The sequence below is a fragment of the Muntiacus reevesi genome, chromosome 4, assembly GCF_963930625.1.
Source record: "Muntiacus reevesi chromosome 4, mMunRee1.1, whole genome shotgun sequence".
Lineage (NCBI taxonomy): Eukaryota > Metazoa > Chordata > Mammalia > Artiodactyla > Cervidae > Muntiacus > Muntiacus reevesi.
In genome coordinates, this window is record NC_089252.1 from 165,591,164 (window position 1) to 165,611,803 (window position 20,640).

At 35.1% G+C, this 20,640-nt stretch overlaps 1 protein-coding gene across 4 annotated transcripts in view; it reads right to left on the reverse strand.

The window, feature by feature from the left end:
* USP15 (ubiquitin specific peptidase 15) overlaps window positions 1-20,640 on the reverse strand; it is a 125,480-nt gene that overhangs the window by 68,492 nt on the left and 36,348 nt on the right. For all 4 annotated transcript variants that reach the window (XR_010663077.1, XM_065934730.1, XM_065934729.1 and 1 more), the window contains exons 3-4: window positions 19,465-19,595; window positions 7,287-7,413 (exon numbers count right to left, since the gene is read on the reverse strand). Coding sequence is in view for 3 of the 4 variants with exons in the window: in XM_065934730.1 (XP_065790802.1) it covers window positions 7,287-7,413; window positions 19,465-19,595 (258 nt within the window). In the remaining variant the exon portion in view is untranslated. The remainder of the gene's footprint in view (window positions 1-7,286; window positions 7,414-19,464; window positions 19,596-20,640) is intronic.

Sequence of the window (20,640 nt, forward strand, 5' to 3'; positions counted from 1 at the left end):
TTCCAAAAATACATAAAATACAAATAAAATGTCCACCTAGAGATAACCACTGTTACCATTTTGATATTTTTTTCTTCTAGGCATTTTTCCTATTAATACATACACATTTATACGCATAAGATATACAAGTAATACGGAAATGTCCGCTTTGATTTTGAGAAGGGTAACGCAAAGGCCCTGAGATGGGGATGTATTTGGCATGTTTTAGAACACTAAGGAGCGCCAATGTAGCTGAAGTGGAATTTGGTGTTGTTCAGTTGCTAACTTGTGTCTGACTCTTTGTGACTCCATGGACTGTAGCCCACCAGGCTCCACTGTCTATGGGATTTCCCAGGAAAGAATACTGGAGTAGACCGCCACTTCCTTCTCCAGGGAATCTTCCCCACCCAGGGAACGAACACAGATCTCCTGCATTGGTAGGCAGATTCTTTACCACTGAACCACTAGGGAAGCCTCAAGTGGAATGAGCAAGGTGAAAATAAGACTGCCAAGGTACTAATTGTAGGATCATACAGAATTTAGGTAGTTATGAAAGCATTCTACTTTATCTGATTAAGAAGAGAAGTCAGTGAGGGGTTGTGAGTAGAGAAGTGGCATGATCCAACTGACATTTTAAGTGCTCATTTTGGCTGCTAGTAAAAAAACAAACTAAAGAATGTCAAGGATGGGAGACTAGGCTACTACAGAAATCCAAACAAGGTGGTAACAGAGGAAGCAACATTAAGCCATCAGACTGAGAACAGATTCTAAGGAATACTTAGAAGCTAGATTATGCAGGTGAGAAATGCAAGGGAATCAGAATGATACCAAGGGTTTTAGCTTAAGCAATCAGAAGAGTGCAAGTGATGATTACTCAGACAGGAAAAAATAACAGAGTAGTAGATTTTAGGGGGAAGAGGAAAGGTTAGTTTCAGACGTGTTATCCTTAGATTTTCATCAGGTACAGATGAAGATATGGAATGGCTGAAACAGGAATTAAGGGAGAATTTGTGTAGGAGATATAAGATATCAATCTATAGAAAGGATTAAAAGTCAGGGTAAAACATTAAGGAAAAGAAAGAAGATCCAAAGACTAAGCATATCACCCTGATGTTTTGAGGTCAGAAATACGAAGAGCATCTTACAAATGACTTTGAGAAGCTGTAGCCAGTGAGAACTTGTGCACTGACAGCCATGTGAAGAGAAAATACTTCTAGATGGAAACGTAAGTAAGTATGTAAATTTTTGCTGGCAAGCTAAGATATGCAGAGTACATCATGCAAAATGCTGGACTGGATGAAGCACAAGCTGGAATCAAGATTGCTGGGAGAAATATCAATAACCTCAGATATGCAGATGATACCATCCTTATGGCAGAAAGTGAAGAACTAAAGAGCCTCTTGATGAAAGTGAAAGAGGAGAGTGAAAAAGTTGGCTTAAAACTCAACATTCAGAAAACTGAAATCATGGCATCCGGTCCCATCACTTCATGGCAAATAGATGGGGAAACAATGGAAACAGTGAAAGACTTTTATTTTCTTGGGCTCCAAAATCACTGTAGATGGCGACTGCAGCCATGAAATCAAAAGATGCTTGCTCCCTGGAAGAAAAGTTATGACCAACCTAGATGGCATATTAAAAAGCAGAGACATTACTTTGTCTAAAAAAGGTCTGTCTAGTCAAAGCTATGGTTTTTCCAGTAGTCATGTATGGATGTGAGAGTTGGACTCTAAAGAGAGCTGAGCACCAAAGAATTGATGCTTTTGAACTGTGGTGTTGGAGAAGACTCTTGAGAGCCCCCTGGACTGCAAGGAGATCCAACCAGTCCATCCTAAAGGAGATCAGTCCTGGGTGTTCATTGGAAGGACTGATGCTGAAGCTGAAACTCCAAACTTTGGCCACCTGATGTGAAGAACTGACTCACTAAAAAGACCCTGATGCTGGGAAAGACTGAAGGCAGGAGGAGAACGGGACATCAGGAAGAGATGGTTGGATGACATTACCGACTCGATGGACATGAGTTTGAGCAAGCTCCTGGAGTTGGTGAAGGACAGGAAAGCCTGGTTTGCTGCAGTCCATGGGGTCACAGAGAGTCAGACACGACTGAGCAACTGAACTGAACTAAGACAATGAAGACTTCAACCACTGGATTTATAAACGTAGAAATAATTAGAGACCATCAAAGAAGCAGAATCAAGGGAGTGACAGGTCTAATCTAGTGAGTTTGAGAGAAATAGGAGCAGAAGTGGCAGTCAGAAAGCAGTTTGCTTAAAATGATATATGGCAAGTGCAGTTGTAGATAATGTCAGCCTAGGGTATATTTATGGAACTGGTGATTGAGTCTGAGTGCAGATCAAGATCACCAGGGTGAGAATGTCAAGGTATTGAGAAGATGTTCATATTTCTATACATATTAATCTGACAATATTAGGCAGTTAATGAAAAGGATAAAGAGATAAAGTATTAACATAAAAAACAAATAAAATTACTGTGACAAACATTTCTTTTTTAAATAAGCTAAGCAATTCTATTAATAAATTTTATAAAAAATTTTAAAACAAATCATTTTTCAAATTTTATAATAAAAGTTATTTTCAGTGATACTGAGAATAAATAAAAACATATTTTATCTTTCTTACTGAAACATCTTCAATATCTAAATGTATCAATTTAGGGAGAAAAATATTCAAAGGCAGAGTATTTTAGTCCTGAATATGGTAAATTATTTAGATCCTACCTATGGCTGTCATCATTTTTATTATAAATCAATGCAGGCATTATTAGCTGAAATGGAACATTTTATTAATTTGGTAAAAACCAAAAACAGGTGCTTATATTTTAAAATTCTGTTTGTATAGTTTGTATACTGTAGTCAATTCTAAAGGAAATCAGTCCTGAATAGTCATTGGAAGGACTGATGCTGAAGTTGAAGCTCCAATAATTTGGCCACCTGATGTGAAGAACTGACTCACTGGGAAAGACCCTGATGCAGGGAAAAATGAGGCAGGAGAAGGACGACGACAGAGGATGAGATAGTTGGATGGCATCACCGACTCAATGGCCATGGGTTTGAGCAACCTCCAGGAGTTGGTGATGGACAGGGAAGCCTGGTGTGCTGCAGTCCATGGGGTTGCAAAGAGTCAGACACGACTAAGTGACTGAACTGAGCTGATACTACATTTCATACACATAGCTATTTTGATCCTTTTTAGACAAGATTGAGAAAAAACATTCAGGGAAAAAAATATACATCTCATATTTCCTTTCTTATCAAATTCTTCATTGTTTCAAAACTCACTTGCCCTAGAAAAACAAAATCAATCCAATTAACACTTGTACAGATTGTGTAAAGCAGCAAATTAAGAGGTGAGACTCTGATATAAAAGGTCTAGTTAAGGAGTCAAAATACTGGCTCTATCACCTGGTACCAGGGTGAATCTTAGTAGACTACCAAATTTTTCTAAGCCTATGTGTCATCACCTTTAAGATGAGGGTACAGTAATGCTGAGGTTTAAATAAGAAATTTCCTATAAAGTGTCTAAAACATAGTAAGTACTCAGTAATTGCTAACTACTGTAACTATCACCATGAAGTCTAAAATTCCTTACTTGATTAATTTTAATTTTTGCAAAACTTTTCGCTTAGAAAGCAGACATGTTCTAATACAGATAACAAAGACAGAAATATAGATCAATGGAACAGAATAGAAAGCCCAGAGATAAATCCACGAACCTACGGACACCTTCTCTTCGACAAAGAAGGCAAGAATATACAATGGAAAAAAGACAACCTCTTTAACAAGTGGTGCTGGGAAAAGTGGTCAACCACTTGTAAAAGAATGAAACCAGAACACTTTCTAACACCATATACAAAAATAAACTCAAAATGGATTAAAGATCTAAATGTAAGACCAGAAACTATAAAACTCCTAGAGGAGAACATAGGCAAAACACTCTCCGACATAAATCACAGCAGGATCCTCTATGACCCACCTCCCAGAATACTGGAAATAAATGCAAAAATAAACAAATGGGACCTAATGAAACTTAAAAGCTTTTGCACAACAAAGGAAACTATACACAAGGTGAAAAGACAGCCCTCAGAATGGGAGAAAATAATAGTAAACGAAGCAACAAAGGATTAATCTCAAAAATATACAAGCAACTCCTGCAGCTCAATTCCAGAAAAATAAATGACCCTATCAAAAAATGGGCCAAAGAACTAAACAGACATTTCTCCAAAGAAGACATACAGATGGCTAACAAACACATGAAAAGATGCTCAACATCACTCATTATCAGAGAAATGCAAATCAAAACCACAGTGAGGTACCATTACACGCCAATCAGGATGGCTGCTATCCCAAAGTCTACAAGCAATAAACGCTGGAGAGGGTGTGGAGAAAAGGGAACCCTCTTACAAACTGTTGGTAGGAATGCAAACTAGTACAGCTGCTATGGAGAACAGATCTTCAAATTTTTAAAACTAAGACCTGTAGTAATGAACTGTGACCCAGTTTACACATGTATGTAGATATTTTGTATTCTGATATTTTCCATTCCCTTTACCCCCCAATGTTTAATGACCACAAAAGTACAGATAACATAGTTTAAAAAAAAAATCAATCCTGTATATTATCTAGGGTGAAACAGATCACCGGTTGGATGCATGAGACAAGTGCTCAGGCCTGGTGCACTGGGAAGACCCAGAGGGATCGGGTAGAGAGGGAGGTGGGAGGGGGGATCGGGATGGGGAATACATGTAAATCCATGGCTGATTTATGTCAAAGTATGACAAAAACCACTACAATATTGTAAAGTAATTAGCCTCCAACTAATAAAAATGAATGAAAAAAAAAATCAATCCAATACAGTAAGAAGTGTCAGCTATACAAAAAAATTTACTCATATACAATTTTAAGGCATATATCCAAAATATGTAGCATTTTAAAGTATTAGTGAATTTAAAGTATGCACATTAAAATCTATTAAATCATAAACTTTTGAAGCAGAGACTCTTTACAAATTATCTCCTTGACAATCCTTGGTGGTGGTGGTGGTGGAGTCGCTAAGCTGTGCCTGACTCTTGTGACCCCATGGACTGTGGCCTGCTAGGTTTCTCTGTCCATAGGATTATCCAGGCAAGAATACTGGAGTGGGCTGCCTTACCTAGTACCTAATGTAAAGACTCTGAAATACTTGTTTTGAGTCCAGAAATTAAAACTTAGATCTTCATATAATGAGTTTTAAAACATTTTTTCAGTAAACTGATGCTCTAAACTCAAGACTTTTTATTGCCTCATATAATTTACATGTAATTTTCCTACAGAAATGAGGTAAGGAACAAAGAAAAGAAAAACAAAAGAAACTTTAAAATAACTAGAAAACATTATTTACATCACGCATTTAAGAGGTAGTTTATTTATATTCTAATTGGCTGAAATTTCAGAAATTAAGTCTCTGAATTAATTTTAATAGATAATCTTTGTTGGACACAGATTCTTACTGTGCACATTTTGATATCATGATTAATGTAATTTCATAAATTATATTTAAAACTTTCAGTTTTCAGGATGTAGAAATATTTTACTTTCCTAAATGTTCCAAAAATCGAGAAGTGCAAAAGTTAAGTACTTTATCCACCATAATGTAATAAAAAAGACATTTACATGGAGTTTCTAACATTTTAAGCATTCTTTTAGAAAGATGACTGTATGAATTTACTGAAATTGCATCTCAACTTTTAAATGTTGTAGCTAAATAAAGAGAGGGAGAATAAAAAATTCATACATAATATAGGGCAGAAACATTAGGATTAACCAAGCATTAGGTACTGAAGAATGGTACTACTTCATGAAAATTATGGGTTAAAAGTATTTTCTTGCAGTGAAATGGCTAAGTGGTGAAAGTCAAATGTACTTATGAAATTCAGAAATATTTTATTTAAAATAAAGTGTATCTAATGACTAACTTCAACAAGGAAAGCTATATAGGTGTAATTCATAAATTTGCTAATCTCGCTTTCTTGCTGAGTTCTACATTGTTATGTCCTTCTCCAGTGTCCATTTACATTTTCCAACAAGATCAATGTTATTACCATTAATCTTCTTTTCCAAGAACTTTACTTGAAAATAACTACTATTTATAATTTTTATTTTCAGGTGTCATTAAATAGTACTGCAATTGTTAGTAAATGCATAACCATGTATTTAAAAAGCATTTTATTCAATATATTCCTTTTTAAAATTGAGTATAATTGACATGCAGTATTACATTAGTATTAGGTGTGTGACATAATGGTTTAAAATTTATATACATCATTAAATGATCACCAATAATTTATCAATTGGTGATCCATCAATCAGTAGACAGAGTTAAAAAACTTTTCTCTCTTGTGACAAAAACTTTAAAAATTTACTTTCTTAGCAACTTTCAAATTTGCAATATAATATTACTGATTATAGTCACCATGCTGTACACGAAATCCTCATGATTTATTTTATAACCAGAAGTTTATACCTCTTAATCTCTTTTACTCATTTCACTCAACCCCCAAGCCCCACTCATCTGGCAGCCAATCTGTTCTTTGAATCTATGAGCTTTGCTTTGTTTATTCAATACATCCTTGGTCTAAAATTAAAATGTAGCTTTTAAGCAGAATTTTAAAAAGTTACATGTATTTTAACATACATATATTTGTGTAGACATGTAAATATGAGCTTCCCTGGTGGCTCCGTTGGTAGATATATAGACATATGTAGATATATAAATATATAGATGGAGTTAGGCACACATATTTGATACTATAATTCTGTAACCTACTCATTATATAAAAAAAAAAAATCAGTGAATCATAATAATGCTAAGTCCACTGCCTTACTAGCTATTTAATTGTATTTGGGTTCCCAAGAACGAAAGAAAAAACAAACAAGTCATTTCTCATGCTAAGAAGGGTAAATTATTATTAATAATTGCATTACCTGACAAAGTTTTACCTAAGCAAGTATTTAAAGTTCTACGTTAATTTATAATTCATGTTACAAACATGACATATATTTTCAAAGGCTAAATTGAAACTATAATTATTTGATTTTTTTAAAAGTAAAATGGGACAAATATTAAATTCATCTAATAATGTAAAGTACACCTAGAAATGATAAACAATTCAACTTTAAGCTATGACATATTGTATCAAGGTTGGAAATCTGTAATATCTAAGGATAAACCTTTAAAATGGTTTTCATCTTAGTAGCATATAGCAAATAGAATTTTAAATAAATTTAACAAAGAAACAGGATTTTGCATTACCTATTGTGTCAGCTTTGCTAAATCTTCGCGTTACAACGTTGTTCATGTTTCCATTTTCACAGAGCTTCAATTCTGTGAGATAGACTTCTACTTTGCAGTGCTTTACAAACATACCCTGTTCAACTACCTAAAAAACAAAACAAACTAGTGTCAGCTGTAGCTTGATATATTTTACTGTTTTGAAAAGCATATCTCTAAAAAGACTTTAGAAAAAGCAGATCGCCAGTGAAAATACCATAACTATCAAAACTCATCAATATAAAAGATACTGGATAGCTGAAAAAGAAAGGAACATTTTTGGAAATACTAGTATTTAACAGAATATGAACAATCATGATACAAATATTAACAGATAGTATAGTAAGGCATTCTACTACTCTATGGAAATACTTTGGTATACTATAACTAATGAATAAACCTAGTAGTTATGATGAGAAAGTGCATGCAAAGTGTAAATATGGTTCCAATTAAAGATACAGACATACTTTATCTTTTAGCACTTGATCTCAAGCAAAAATCCTTTAAAAACATCTTTAAGTTTTATATAATTTCAGCTAGCAACAGATATAACACTCTGTATGTTAAAATAAATCCTTTAAAACGGTAACTCCTAATTACTGTTGCCAAAATATTCAGCTATGCCCTGTAATTGATATGTTAGTTTTCCATCCTAAGATGACTTTGTTTGACCTTTAAATACACACTGAGTAGTCCCAGGCAACAAATGAAAGGAAAAGAAAGCTGCTAAGCACGCAAGCAATGAAGCAGAAAGAGAAAAAATGCAGACATTAGGGTCACCTTCTTAGTTAAGTATATTTCCTTCTGATCTTCTAAAGGTTAACTGTAGGATTTCAGTCATGAACACTGTTTCTGAAAATAGTAATCAGCCTGATACCTGATACATTAGACAAATATGGCAAAAGGGAGGCTCCAAATGACTGTTGTACTCACTGGCTTAGCATCAATTCAGTAAGGGACTCAAAATTTGTCTTTCACTTGCAGGGAAGTTGTTTCAGCTCAAAAAGTTCAAAGGTAGTTTGCTAGTATTTAAAATGTCCAATTCAATGTTAATTTTTATGATACTTTATCATATATATTCTCCTAATCATACTTGTTACATTCACATTTCTAAAGTAATAGTGTGCGATTCTGTAATGAACGCATTATATAAACTAGTACATTACTGTCTAAATCAGAACTAATTAAATTTGTTTTATGTCATATTTGAAGTTAAGAATGAAGCAAAGGATATTACATCATTTATAAGATTAATGGAGCTTTAAAGATAGGAATCAAATATTCTTAACAATCAGAAATTTCTGCTCTGGGACTCAATATTCGAGTAAGAATCCTAAATTAAGTTAGTTACTAATCATCAGTAGGTTGCCAAACTGAGGTACTCACAGGCTTCATTTTATGTAGGGGGTGGAGGGGAAGGGAATTTTAACAGTAAAGCAGCTAATGGGATAAGTAAACAGGATAAAATTAAAAAAAAAAAAAGAGAGAAAACCGTCCATTATGATTTACATTGAGGTATGTATTCTCTAAGCAGTTTCGTTTTTTTTTTTTTTTTTTTAATTGAGAATTAGTTTTCATAATAGATATTTTCCTGGAAAGAATCTGGTGATTTAACTGTCAGAAGCTCACTGTCAACAATAAAAAAACATTAATTCCCTATTTCACTACTAAATACGACACGGACAACCAACAAGGATCTATGGCATAGCACAGGAAACTCGACTCAATGTTCCGTGATAACCTACACGGGGAAAGAATCTAAGTAAGGATGAATACATACACATGTATAACTGACTCACATTGCTATACACCCCAAACTAACACAACTCTGTAAATCAACTATACTCCAACAAACTAAAATTTTTACTAAGATTATCAAGAGTACTTAAAAAACCACTCTTTATTAGGATTCAGAATTTTTTCATTTTTTTCTTTTCTCCAACATCTTACAGTGCTAATTAGAATACTATAACTGTATTTAGAAGATATTTTATTGTTTCCAAAAGTAGTGTATTAAAAAGCATTTTTTTAAGTAAGATATGAATTTGTCCTCCAACAATTTTTTTTAACTGTAAATAATATTTTCATGTAATGAAAGGCAAAATAAACAATGAAAATGTGAAATATACATAGATTCTAATCCTTATGTATTTTTGTTTCACGTACAGAATTTTGTTTGTTAAGTACAGGGTCATGGTATGTTCTACTATATCCAGCCAGATGAACGTCATTCAGTTGCTTAGTTGTGTCTGACTCTTTGCTACCCCATGAACTGTAGCCCACCAGGCTCCTCTGTCCATGGGATTTTCCACAACAATTTTTATTTGAAAGAATCATACCACATGAATGATTAAAGACTAAATATAATAGCACTGCATCAGAGAAAATTAATTAGCATATTTATATATTAGTGTCATAATATGTACATTATTTGTTCATTTAGTAACTCCTTTCTTTATATTTGTGTATATAAAGCATCCTATCTTCATTAAAAATGTTTGTGCTGAAAATAATCTTTAAAATGATGGCTACTAAGACTGTAACAGGAAGAAACAGGCTTATAAAATACAGGATACAAAGTTATATTTACTTTTTATACAAAGTTATAGTTACTATAACCATTAAAATATACATCTGAAATAGGACAGGAAGGTGAATAATCAGAAGTAACAGTTACATTTCAGAATTAGAGATGATAGCTAAAGTATTTTTTTCCTAGGTGAATTATAATATTTTTCTACATTATAGATAAAGAGCAAGCACAAGATGAAATCTATGCTTGGATTTTATTAATTCACGGTCACAATGAAGGTCAAGTTTCTTTACTAAGTTAGTTAGGGAAATACAAGTTAAAGCTGAATTAAACATAATTTCCATTTGTTCATTTTGCTTTGAATACTACTGGACAATCTGACTAAAGTCATGAAATATATCTGATTAACCTAATGTAGTCCACTCTTTATAGTAGCTTATGAAAGAATTGACTTCAAGTGCCTACTTCTCCCCTCTTGGAAACAGGAAGTAATTTTTAAAGAAATCTGTCACTTCAAAATAATTTGATTAACACTGGGCCTAATGGACACATTTACTATTTTTGAGGAGCTATACTCATTTTAGCAGCATTTACTAAGCACCTATGCTCAGTATTAGAAATACACAGTGAATCAGACCCAATCCTTGCAATCAGGGTAAGAACACCTAGTGGTAAAAAGACAGACAGACTAGTAGAGAAGGACAATACAAATATGAATCACAGGTGTTAATGTATAACACAAATCTTACTTGTGATATTCTACACAAACATTTCAGGATACTTTAAAAACAAGAACACAAACACAGCCATAACACTATTATCACACCTAAAGTATTAAAATGGATACTTTAATATCAAATATCCATTAAATTAAAACCAGTTAAAATAAAAATGATTTTTAATATCAATCCAAATAAAGTCCTTACACTGCAATTGAGAAGTCTCAAGTGTCTTTTAACCAAAAAATTCACCATCTATCTTTTTATTCTCGCCATTTTTAGTAAGACTACTTCATAGATTGTGAGTTATAGTCTAACAAGATGCAGATAATATCTAGTTGCCCCTCTAGTTTTTATGATGCTGGTGGCTCAGATGGCAAAGAATCTGCCTGCAATGTGGGAGACCCGTGTTCAGTCCCTGGGTCAGGAAGATCCCCTGGAGAAGGAAATGGCAACTCACTCCAGTATTCTTGCCTGGAGAATGCCATGGACGGGGGGCCTGGTGGGCTACAGTCCATGAGGTCACAAACAGTCGGACACGACTGAGTGACTAAGCAGCACCAGCAGACGTTAATTAACCAGCACCTAGAGCAGAGGTGGGGCTTCCCCGGTGACTCAGTGGTGAAGAACTCATTTGCCAGTAGAGGAGACAAGGGTTCAATCCTTGGGTCGGGGAGATCCCCTGGAGAAGAAAATAGCAACCCATTCCTGTACTCTTTTCTGGGAAATCCCATGGACAGCAGAGACTGGAGGGCTACAGTCCATGGGGTTGCAAGAGTCAACAAAGCAACTAAACAGCAACAGATCAGGGGTGGGCTGACTATGATCCACAGGCTAAAACGGACTCATCTTTTTTTTTTTTGTAAATAACACTTTACTGGAACACAGTTATTCCCATTTGTTTACCTATCACCAATGGCTGTTTTTGCACCCAAAAAAGCAGAGATGAGTAGTTGTCGAAGTTTTGAACATTTTGGCCCATAAAGCTGAAAAGAATTATTGTCTTTTACAGAATAAGTTTGGTGACCCTTTGACCATTAACTCATTAGGTCTTCAATTTTGCTCAGTAGTGTTTGGTAATTTTCATTGTAGAAAAGCAGTTTTTGTAAGTTTTATTTCTTAGTACTTTTATCTCTTAGAAACATTATTTTAAAATTCAACTTTGTTGATTATATATAACTGGTTTTTCTACTAACAGATTTACCTTATATTCATCCCCTTGTGAAACTTAATTATTAATTTTAATGGCTTATTTGGTACAGCTTTTGGAATTTTCAACATATACAATTATGTCTTCTAAAACATTACAACTTTACTTCTTCATCTTCAATCCTTATTCTTTTAGTTCTTTTCCTTGCATTACCAACTGGCTAAGACCTCTAATATAGTTATCCTTGTCTTGTCCCTGATCTGAGTGGGACAGCTTTGAATACTTTACCAGTAAGTATTGTCTGCAATAGCTTTCTATTTCTAGTTTTAAAAAAAATCATAACTTGATACTGAGCTTTATCAAATGCATGTTCTGCATCTACTGAGATGGTTCTTCTACTTTATTCAGATAGTACTAAAATTATAACAAGTGATTTTCAAAGTAAAATAAAACTTGTGTTTGAAAAAAATCTAGCCTGGCTATCTATTTTTAAACTTTTTATTTTGTATTGGAGCACAGCCAATTAGCAATGTGTGACAGTTTCAGGTGAACGGTGAGGGGACACAGCTACACATATGCATGCACCCATGCTATCCCTGTAGCCTGGCCATTTTTAACTCGCTTTTTGCCCATTTCTGGCCTGGCTTGCTAATACTGTGTTATTAAACATCTGGTAGAATATTCACTGGTGATGTCTTCTGGAGTTAACAGTCCTCTTTGTGAAAAGATGTTTATTTAATGATTTAGCTTCTTTTTTCAGACATGGCAATTGAGATTTTCTATTTCCCACTCAACACTAGCGCATTTTTTTCTAGACATCTGACATTCTTCTAGACGTCTGTCCACTTCACCTAAATTTTCAAATTACATAAAATTGTTCAAAATCAATCTTTCAAAAATGTCTTTGGACTCTGCTATGGTAATCCCCCTTTTCATTCCTAATACAGATGATTTGTGCCTATTTTCCTTTTATTCTTGATCAGAGTCTTGCCAGGACTCATTTTTATTTTATTAGTCAAATTGCAATGTTCTTTACAATGAATCAACTTTGGTCATTTAATGCATTTTATTTTCTGTTTTATGTCTACTTCATATTAGTTCTTGATTAATTTCCTTTTCTTCTTGAGGCAACAGTCTGCAGACAACAGACTTTAGTCATTCTTTTATGCTGTATAGTTAGCAATCAGTTCAAAATATGTCTAATTTTACATGTGAATCTTCTATGACCGAAGAATTACTTAGAAGTATATTGTTTCATTTCTAGGTAGCTGAGAGATCATCTAGTTATCTTTTTGTTACTAGCTTCTAAATTCCTTGAGAGACAGAAAACACACTGAATAATTTCTAGCATACAGTACTGGAATTTGCCTGATGGCCCAGCATGTGTTAACAAATATTTGTATCCTGCACTAAGTGCAGTGCACGTCAGTTAGGTCGCAGTAGTTAACCACGTTCAGACCTGCTTCCGAGCTCATTCACGTGTCACTGGCAGACCTCCGTTCCTTTGCCGCTGTCAGCAGAGACTTCAGCTCCACTTTCCTATAGAAAGGGAGTCTTTCCATAGGCTGAATGCATGACATATGGCTTCACTCAAGAGTCGCTGATCCGAGAGAGAGCCAGAGAGCACTCCCAAGTTAGAAGTATCAGTATCTTTTATAAATTAATCTTGACAACACATAATACTATCACTTCTGCTGTATTTTACTAGTCACAGAGACCAACTCTGGGATGATGCAGATTACATAAGAGTATGAATAACAAGAGGTGGTGACAACCTGGGTGCAATCTTCAAGGCTATCTCCCACAGTACACCCTCTGGTACCAATAAAGTTACTGTCCCTGTCACCAACATGCAAAATACACTCCACCCCTGCAAAGCCCCCAACTGGTCTCATCCCATTATAGCATCAACTCAAGAGTTCAGAAACCTGTCATCTATATCTGATGAAGGTACACATGAATATCCTTGGGTATAAGTTCCTTAAGCATCTTGAGTATGGGCCTATAGATCTACAGGCCTGTGAACAAGAAGATAAATTTACTGCCCCACTTACACTCAAAATAAAATGGTGGGGCAGGCAGAAGATAATCTCAGACACATTTCTGTTAAAGTGGGGAAATGAAGAGTACAAAGAAGTTATTAGTCTACAGAAATTCTGAAAACCACCTGAGCAAACACTGAAAGTTGCTTGATCAGGGCTCACTTTTGCCTTGACCTAAAAAAATGACTGTTTGTAACACCTGGTTCGGTTTTCTGAGTCACCTTCTTTCATGAAAGTTAGAACACATTTGCAGTTGAGTAAATTCTTAGTCTGATTCCTGCTTGTGTAAGGCTGGGAGGTCAAAGGTTTCTAAAATTTTATGCTGTCTCTGTAGTCCAAAATGGCAGTGGTTCTTGAAAACACTGTGGATCTTCACTGGATTTCACTGGAGTTTAACCCAGGAGGCAAAAGTCACAACCACAAATGTTCTCTAGGTAAGTCCTTTCTACTCTGGGTTTACATCGAGAAGGCTCAGGGACATCACCCTGAAGCTTCTTAGAAGCCCTACGGTCCTAAAAGCCATATATTGAAAGGAAGTGTAAAGTACACCCTGAAATTCTTTAAAGGGAAGGGCCCTTTTTTCTGAAGTGCACTGTGAGGCACCACCTTCAACTTTTCTGAGGTCTTAACAAAGAAATTTTACAGCCACAACCTTAGGTTTCAACTTTAGACCATGCTCTCTCGAGAAGGCCTTGAGTTTGATTTTTGCGTGGAAGCATTTCTTGTTTCAGCACTGTCTGTCATCTGGAGAGGCTAATTTTCAAAACTAGCAAGTCTTGGTGGCTTTTTATTTAACACTCCTTTCTTTAGCTTCTCTATTCTCACATTTGACCAGAAGCAGAACAAGAAGAAACTCAGCAGTACTTTCAACGTTTTGGCAGATTACTAAGTTCATTAAATGTATTTTTTACCTTTCAGTGACATGTTGTTAAAAGTTTCTTCCATCTCCTGACAAAAATCACTGGGTTCGAATAAGATTTTCCTCACGTTAAGATCTCACTGGCAGCCTCCTCAAAGTCTAAAACTCTACTACTAATTTATTCAGGGCACTTTAGGCGTTCATTAATACTCTTAAAATTATCACAGCTTTTACCCAATTCCCACTTCCAAAGTCACCACCACACCTCAAGTTTCTGTTACCGTAACACACAACTTCCAGGGACCAAAATCAGTATTAGCTACCTGTGTGTGTATGCCTATTTGCTCAGTCATGTCTGACTCTTTGCAACCCTATGGACTTAGCTCACCAGGCTCCTCTGTCCATGGAATTTTCCAGACAAGGATACTGGAGGGGTTACCATTTCCTTCTCTAGGGAATCTTTCTGACCCAGGGATCGAACCCAGGGTCTCGTGTCTTCCAGCACTGGCAGGCAGATTCTCTACCACTGTGCCACCTGGGAAGCCCATGTTAGCTACTTACTACTACGTAATAAATTTCCCCAAGTTTTTATCAGCTTAGCAAAGCAAACGGTATCACACATAGTTTCTGAGGGTCAAGAATCTGGGGCAGTTGAACTGGGCAGGGCTGGCTTGGGGTTTCTCACAAGGCTGTTGTCAATCTGTGGGCTGGGACCTCAGTTACTGCAAGTTCAAATGAGACTGGAGGATTCACTTCCAAGCTCACTCAAATCACCGTTAGCAGACCTCCATTCTTCTCTACCGCCCAGAGATCTCAGTTTCTTAACACGTGAGCCAGTCCGTAGGCTGCCTGAGGCTGCAGATGAATTTCTCAGACTGAGAAATGAGAGAGATCAATAGGGTGTGTGCACCTAAGACGTAAAGCCAAGGTGTCTTTTATAATTTAATCTTTTACTTTTAAAATTAGGAGCAATAACATATTAGTTTCAGGTGTACAACACAACTATTCAATATTTGTATATATGGTGCAATGATCACCACAGTAAGTACAGTTAACATTCATCACCTTACATAATTACGTTTCTTTTCTTACAATGAAAACTTGTAAGATCTTCTAGAAGTCTTAGCCATTTTCAAATATGCAACATAGTATTTTTAACTATAGTCACCACGCTATACAATATATTCCCATGACTTATTTTATAATTTTAAGTTTACACCTTTTGACCTAAAATCTAATCTTGAAAGTGATATACTGGCCACAAAGCCCAGTGTAATACAATACCAGTACAGACCCTGGTACGATGTGGATGCGGACTATCCAATGCTGTGGCTATGAAGAGGTGGAGATAATGGCGGTTGTCTTGGGGCAACTATCTGCTAATATTGTTACGTACATAATTTTATACACATCTGACCCTCGTAAGAAATTATTACTATTTTAAAGAGCCTACCTTAACACTCATTTATAGTATTTGCTTCTGCCAGTCAACATTTTTTCCTGTGTTTCCAAGCTTCCGTACAGAGTAAATTTTCATTCTGATGACAGTTTTTTATTTCCATCGGTGCAAATATGCTGGTAACAATCCTATCAATTTATCTGAAAACAGCTTTTTCCACTATTATTCTTAAGGATGCTTTCCAAGGTTATAGAATTCAAGGTTAGTAGTTATTTTCTTTCAGTGTGTTGAAGATACGGCATTATTATTTTATTCTGGCTTTCTCTTGAGAAAGCATCTGTCTTACCCTTACTTTGAAGGTAATAAATCTTTTTTTCTGGCTATTACCGGGAATATCTTTGTTTTCTTCACAATTTTACTGTGTATGGTTTTATCTGTATTTTTTCAGCTTGGGGTCCACAGCATTTCTTTAAGCTGTAGCATGATACCTTGCATCAAATTTGGAAAATTCTCAACTATTACTTCCAGTATTACTTTTACCTCATACTGTCTTTCCTCTCCTTTGAGGAGACCACTTAAATCTATGTTACGCTTATTCATTGCATTCCACGTGTCCCTCTTTTTTCCTTATTTTCCACTCTTCAGTCTCTTTAAGCTTTAGTCTATTTTCTAATGATGTTATCAATTTACACATTCTGTTTCTTTTTAGTCTAGTATTTCACTCAAATAACCACAGATATACAAATATGAACTGTTAATGTGTCAACTTTGTAACATGTTTCAAATAAATCCAAATATGGTTTGGTCAAACAACAAGCACTTCATTCTTAACGTTTTCATATTAGTATTTAGTTTTAGAATTACATTTAGTTCTTTTCAACTTTTTTTTTTTTTAAACAAGCACAGTATTTTAAGGTTTCTGTTTAATACTTCTGTCATCTGGATTCCTCATGAATCTGTTTCCATTATCCATTGTTTCTCTTGGATTTTGGTTCCACTGTACTTCCTGCCTATTTGCCTGTTTTGTTTCTGGTTTTAAGCTGAATGCTTGATATTTTAAGTGAGACATTTAGTGATGATTTGAGGCCTAGGAAGATGGTTAACTTTGTTTCTACATGAGAGTAGGGGCATTACCAATTCTAGATTTCTTAATGCAATCAGAAATTAGTAAAATTTGAAGTTGGGCTTCAGATTCTAAAAAACCAGTCAACTCTATTAAGTAAGTTCTACTGACATATGCGGGTCCACTGGGATCAGAAGCATAGCAAAAATGGAAATTCCCAGACTTACTGATTTAAACTAAGATTGCAGCATCTGGTCCCATCACTTCATGGCAAATAGATGGGGTAACAGTAGAAACAGTGACAGACTTTTTAAAGAAAGCTGAGTGCCGAAGAATTGATGCTTTTGACTGTGGTGTTGGGAAAGACTCTTGAGAGTCTCTTGGACTGCAAGGAGATCCAACCAGTCCATCCTAAAGGAAATCAGTCCTGAATATTCACTGGAAGGACTGATGCTGAAGCTGAAACCCCAATACTTTGGCCACCTGATGCGAAGAGCTGACTCATTAGAAAAGACTCTGATGCTGAGAAAGATTTAAGGCAGGAGGAGAAGGGGACAACAGAGGATGAGATGGTTGGATGGCATCACTGACTCAATGGACGTGTCTGAGTAAACTCCAGGAGTTGGCAATGGACAGGGAGGCCTGGCATGCTGCAGTCCATGGGGTTGCAAAGAGTCCGACACGACTAAGTGACTGAACTGAACTGATTTAAGTTTGAAGGAAGACATTTTAATAGGTACTCTAGATAATTTAATATAACCTAAAGTTTGAAAATTATTTTACAAGTGAAGCAAATTCCAACTGCCTCATTAAAAATAAATACATAGCCTCCTAATAAACTTCTTGGGCTTCCCTGGTGGCTCAGATGGTAAACAATCTGCCTATATTTGGGAGAATCCAGGTTAAATCCCTAGATCGGGAAGATCCCTTAGAGAAGTGAATGGCTAACCACTCCAGTATTCTTGTCTGGGAAACCACATGAAGAGAGAAGTCTGGCAGGCTTCAGTCAGACACAACTCAGCGACTAAACAACAAGACTTCTTAAACTTTTTTTCCTTCTCCCTATATGAAGTCTTCATGATTCTTTATCTTCTTTAATTTGCTTATCAGACATAGACTTCAAGAGATACCAATAAGGCCTCTTTCAAGAAGAAATGTCAAAGGAGTTGTCAGCTGATCGGTTCATATATGATATTTTACATTTATTAAGGAAAAAACACATGTCATTAATGTTGAATTAATACAAATTAACACATTTGAAGATATTCTAGACACAGGTTTTTCTTTATCTAGGAATAAAAGTCTTCTTCTAGAGAGTTTTACAGCTAAATATTTTATCCTTCAAATGGTTAAAACACTCAGTTCTATGGGAATTATAGACAAAAATCATCGGGCATTATATATACATACACATATATGTGTGTGTGCTCAGCTGTGTCCGACTCTGCGACCCCATGGACTGCAGCCCTCGAGGCTCCTCTGTCCATGGAATTTTCCAGGCGAGATTACTGGAGCAATTATATATTATATATACTATATATATAAATAATTTATTTATGGCTAGCATTCCTAGAAGAGATGATTCTTAACTTTAAATTGGCTATAAGACTGAGTGAAATTAAGGAACAAAACTAAACTGAACTAAATCAAAGGCATATTCACATTCTATTTAGAGAACAAAATTCAGTTCTATACCTAAATCACAGATATACAAATACAAACGGTTAATATATCAACTTTGTAGCATCAGTTTCAAATAAATCCAATTATGGTTTGGTCTACTAGAAGTTTATATCCTTGTGTTATATAAATGGTTTTTTAATCATTTTTATGTGGAAATAAAATCAGATAAATAATTCTGCTCCACCTGACTACACTATCAAATACTTGTGTAAGGCTGACAGATCTACCTTAAGTACTGGGTATTATTCTACTATTGCAATATTTTCATAAATGACTTTTCAGTTCCCCAAAATAAAGAAAATGGGTCATTTTTTATGTTTCTAGACTGTAATTATAAAGCTTAAAATCAGGATTAGAAAAATAACTGCATTTTCAAGTTTTAAGAAAATTTAAGTATGTAAACTCACGTGGCTTTCTAAAAGATCCTGAACCTTGCTACCTCTGCCCTCATTTCCTCATCTATAAAACAGGGATAATAATACTTATCTTAGAAAGACTTTTTATGAGGATTAAATTAGTTAATAATGTATATGATGTGCTTCTATTAGTGGCTAGCATATAATACACTCTCCCCCTATGTGTGCTAGTGTACAGTAACATTTTGATGGTCTTTTCCTCCAAGATAATTGAAGAGGCTTCATAAGTCATGGAAATTAACAACAAAATAGGAACTATTTAAGAAAAATATTTCTATTCATTTCTTAATATGTACCTTTCGTGCTATTGGTTCCTGACCTTCCATCAATGTGTACCAGCTGACAAGTTTATTCCAGCCCTCAGTTGGCAACAGTATGTAATCCAATTCATCAATAAGGTGCTCCTTAAGTGACTGGGCATCGCCATCTACAAAAGGGAAAATAAAATCAATACAGAAAAAGAAGCAATACTACATAGCTCTAAATACTGTGGTCAAACATACTACAAATTACAGTGTTTTTAAAAGTAACTTTTCTATTATTGAACTCTTAAAGAAATACTAAACTGCTGGTCAGAGGATCCCAATGAAGAGTGTTTCCCAAATATTTTGAGTATCAGAGATCTGTCACACAGTAATAGAGATCACTCCATCATTAGCTGATGAAGACCATTCAGAATCAAACTGATAACCTTTTACAATGATACCAAAGCACATGGGCTGAGAGAACCATGATGGAAATCACAAAAGGTATCTCACTGCTCCAGAGAGTAATTACTCATTACTCAAGAGAGTCCACAATCTAGATTCCTCCACAGATCTAGAGCAGAGGTAGTTGTTCAATTATGGTTCTAATTCTATGATCCATTTTCAAAATTCCAGTTGAACAGGGCAGCCCAGAGATCTAGAAGCAATACTCTGAGCTGTACCTATATCACAGTCCTAATCTGACTCTCACTGATTATTATTTGGTCCTTTACTTGAATTTCCAAAGTGTGGAAAACAGAAACAAATAGTTTACTATTTGTAAATAACTCAAAAATATAAAGAAGATTTTCTCATTCTGAGTCAGCCCTGAATTAACAGACATGGGAAGCAAAATTGTTCCAGGCAGCATTTCAATGGTAAAGTACTACTTTTAACTAGATACAACGATATAAATCAAGAAGCAAGAGAAATGTTTAAAAAAAAAATTATTTACTCTATGTAGGATCAATCTATGGTTACAAAATCATACAAACCTTTGAGAAAAACTATGTTTCATATAGAACAGAAATGAGAAAACTCTGAATTTTATATGAACTTCAACAGCTGGTACAAAGTAAGTATTAATTTTAAAGCTCAGTTTAAAAAATTCTTAGTTGTAACTTTATTAAATTCTTGATGAAACTATTTGGAACAAAATTTTCAGAGCCCTCTGAAAGTGAAACTCTCTCATGCATCATGTACTAAGTCATGTTATAGCAGAGGATC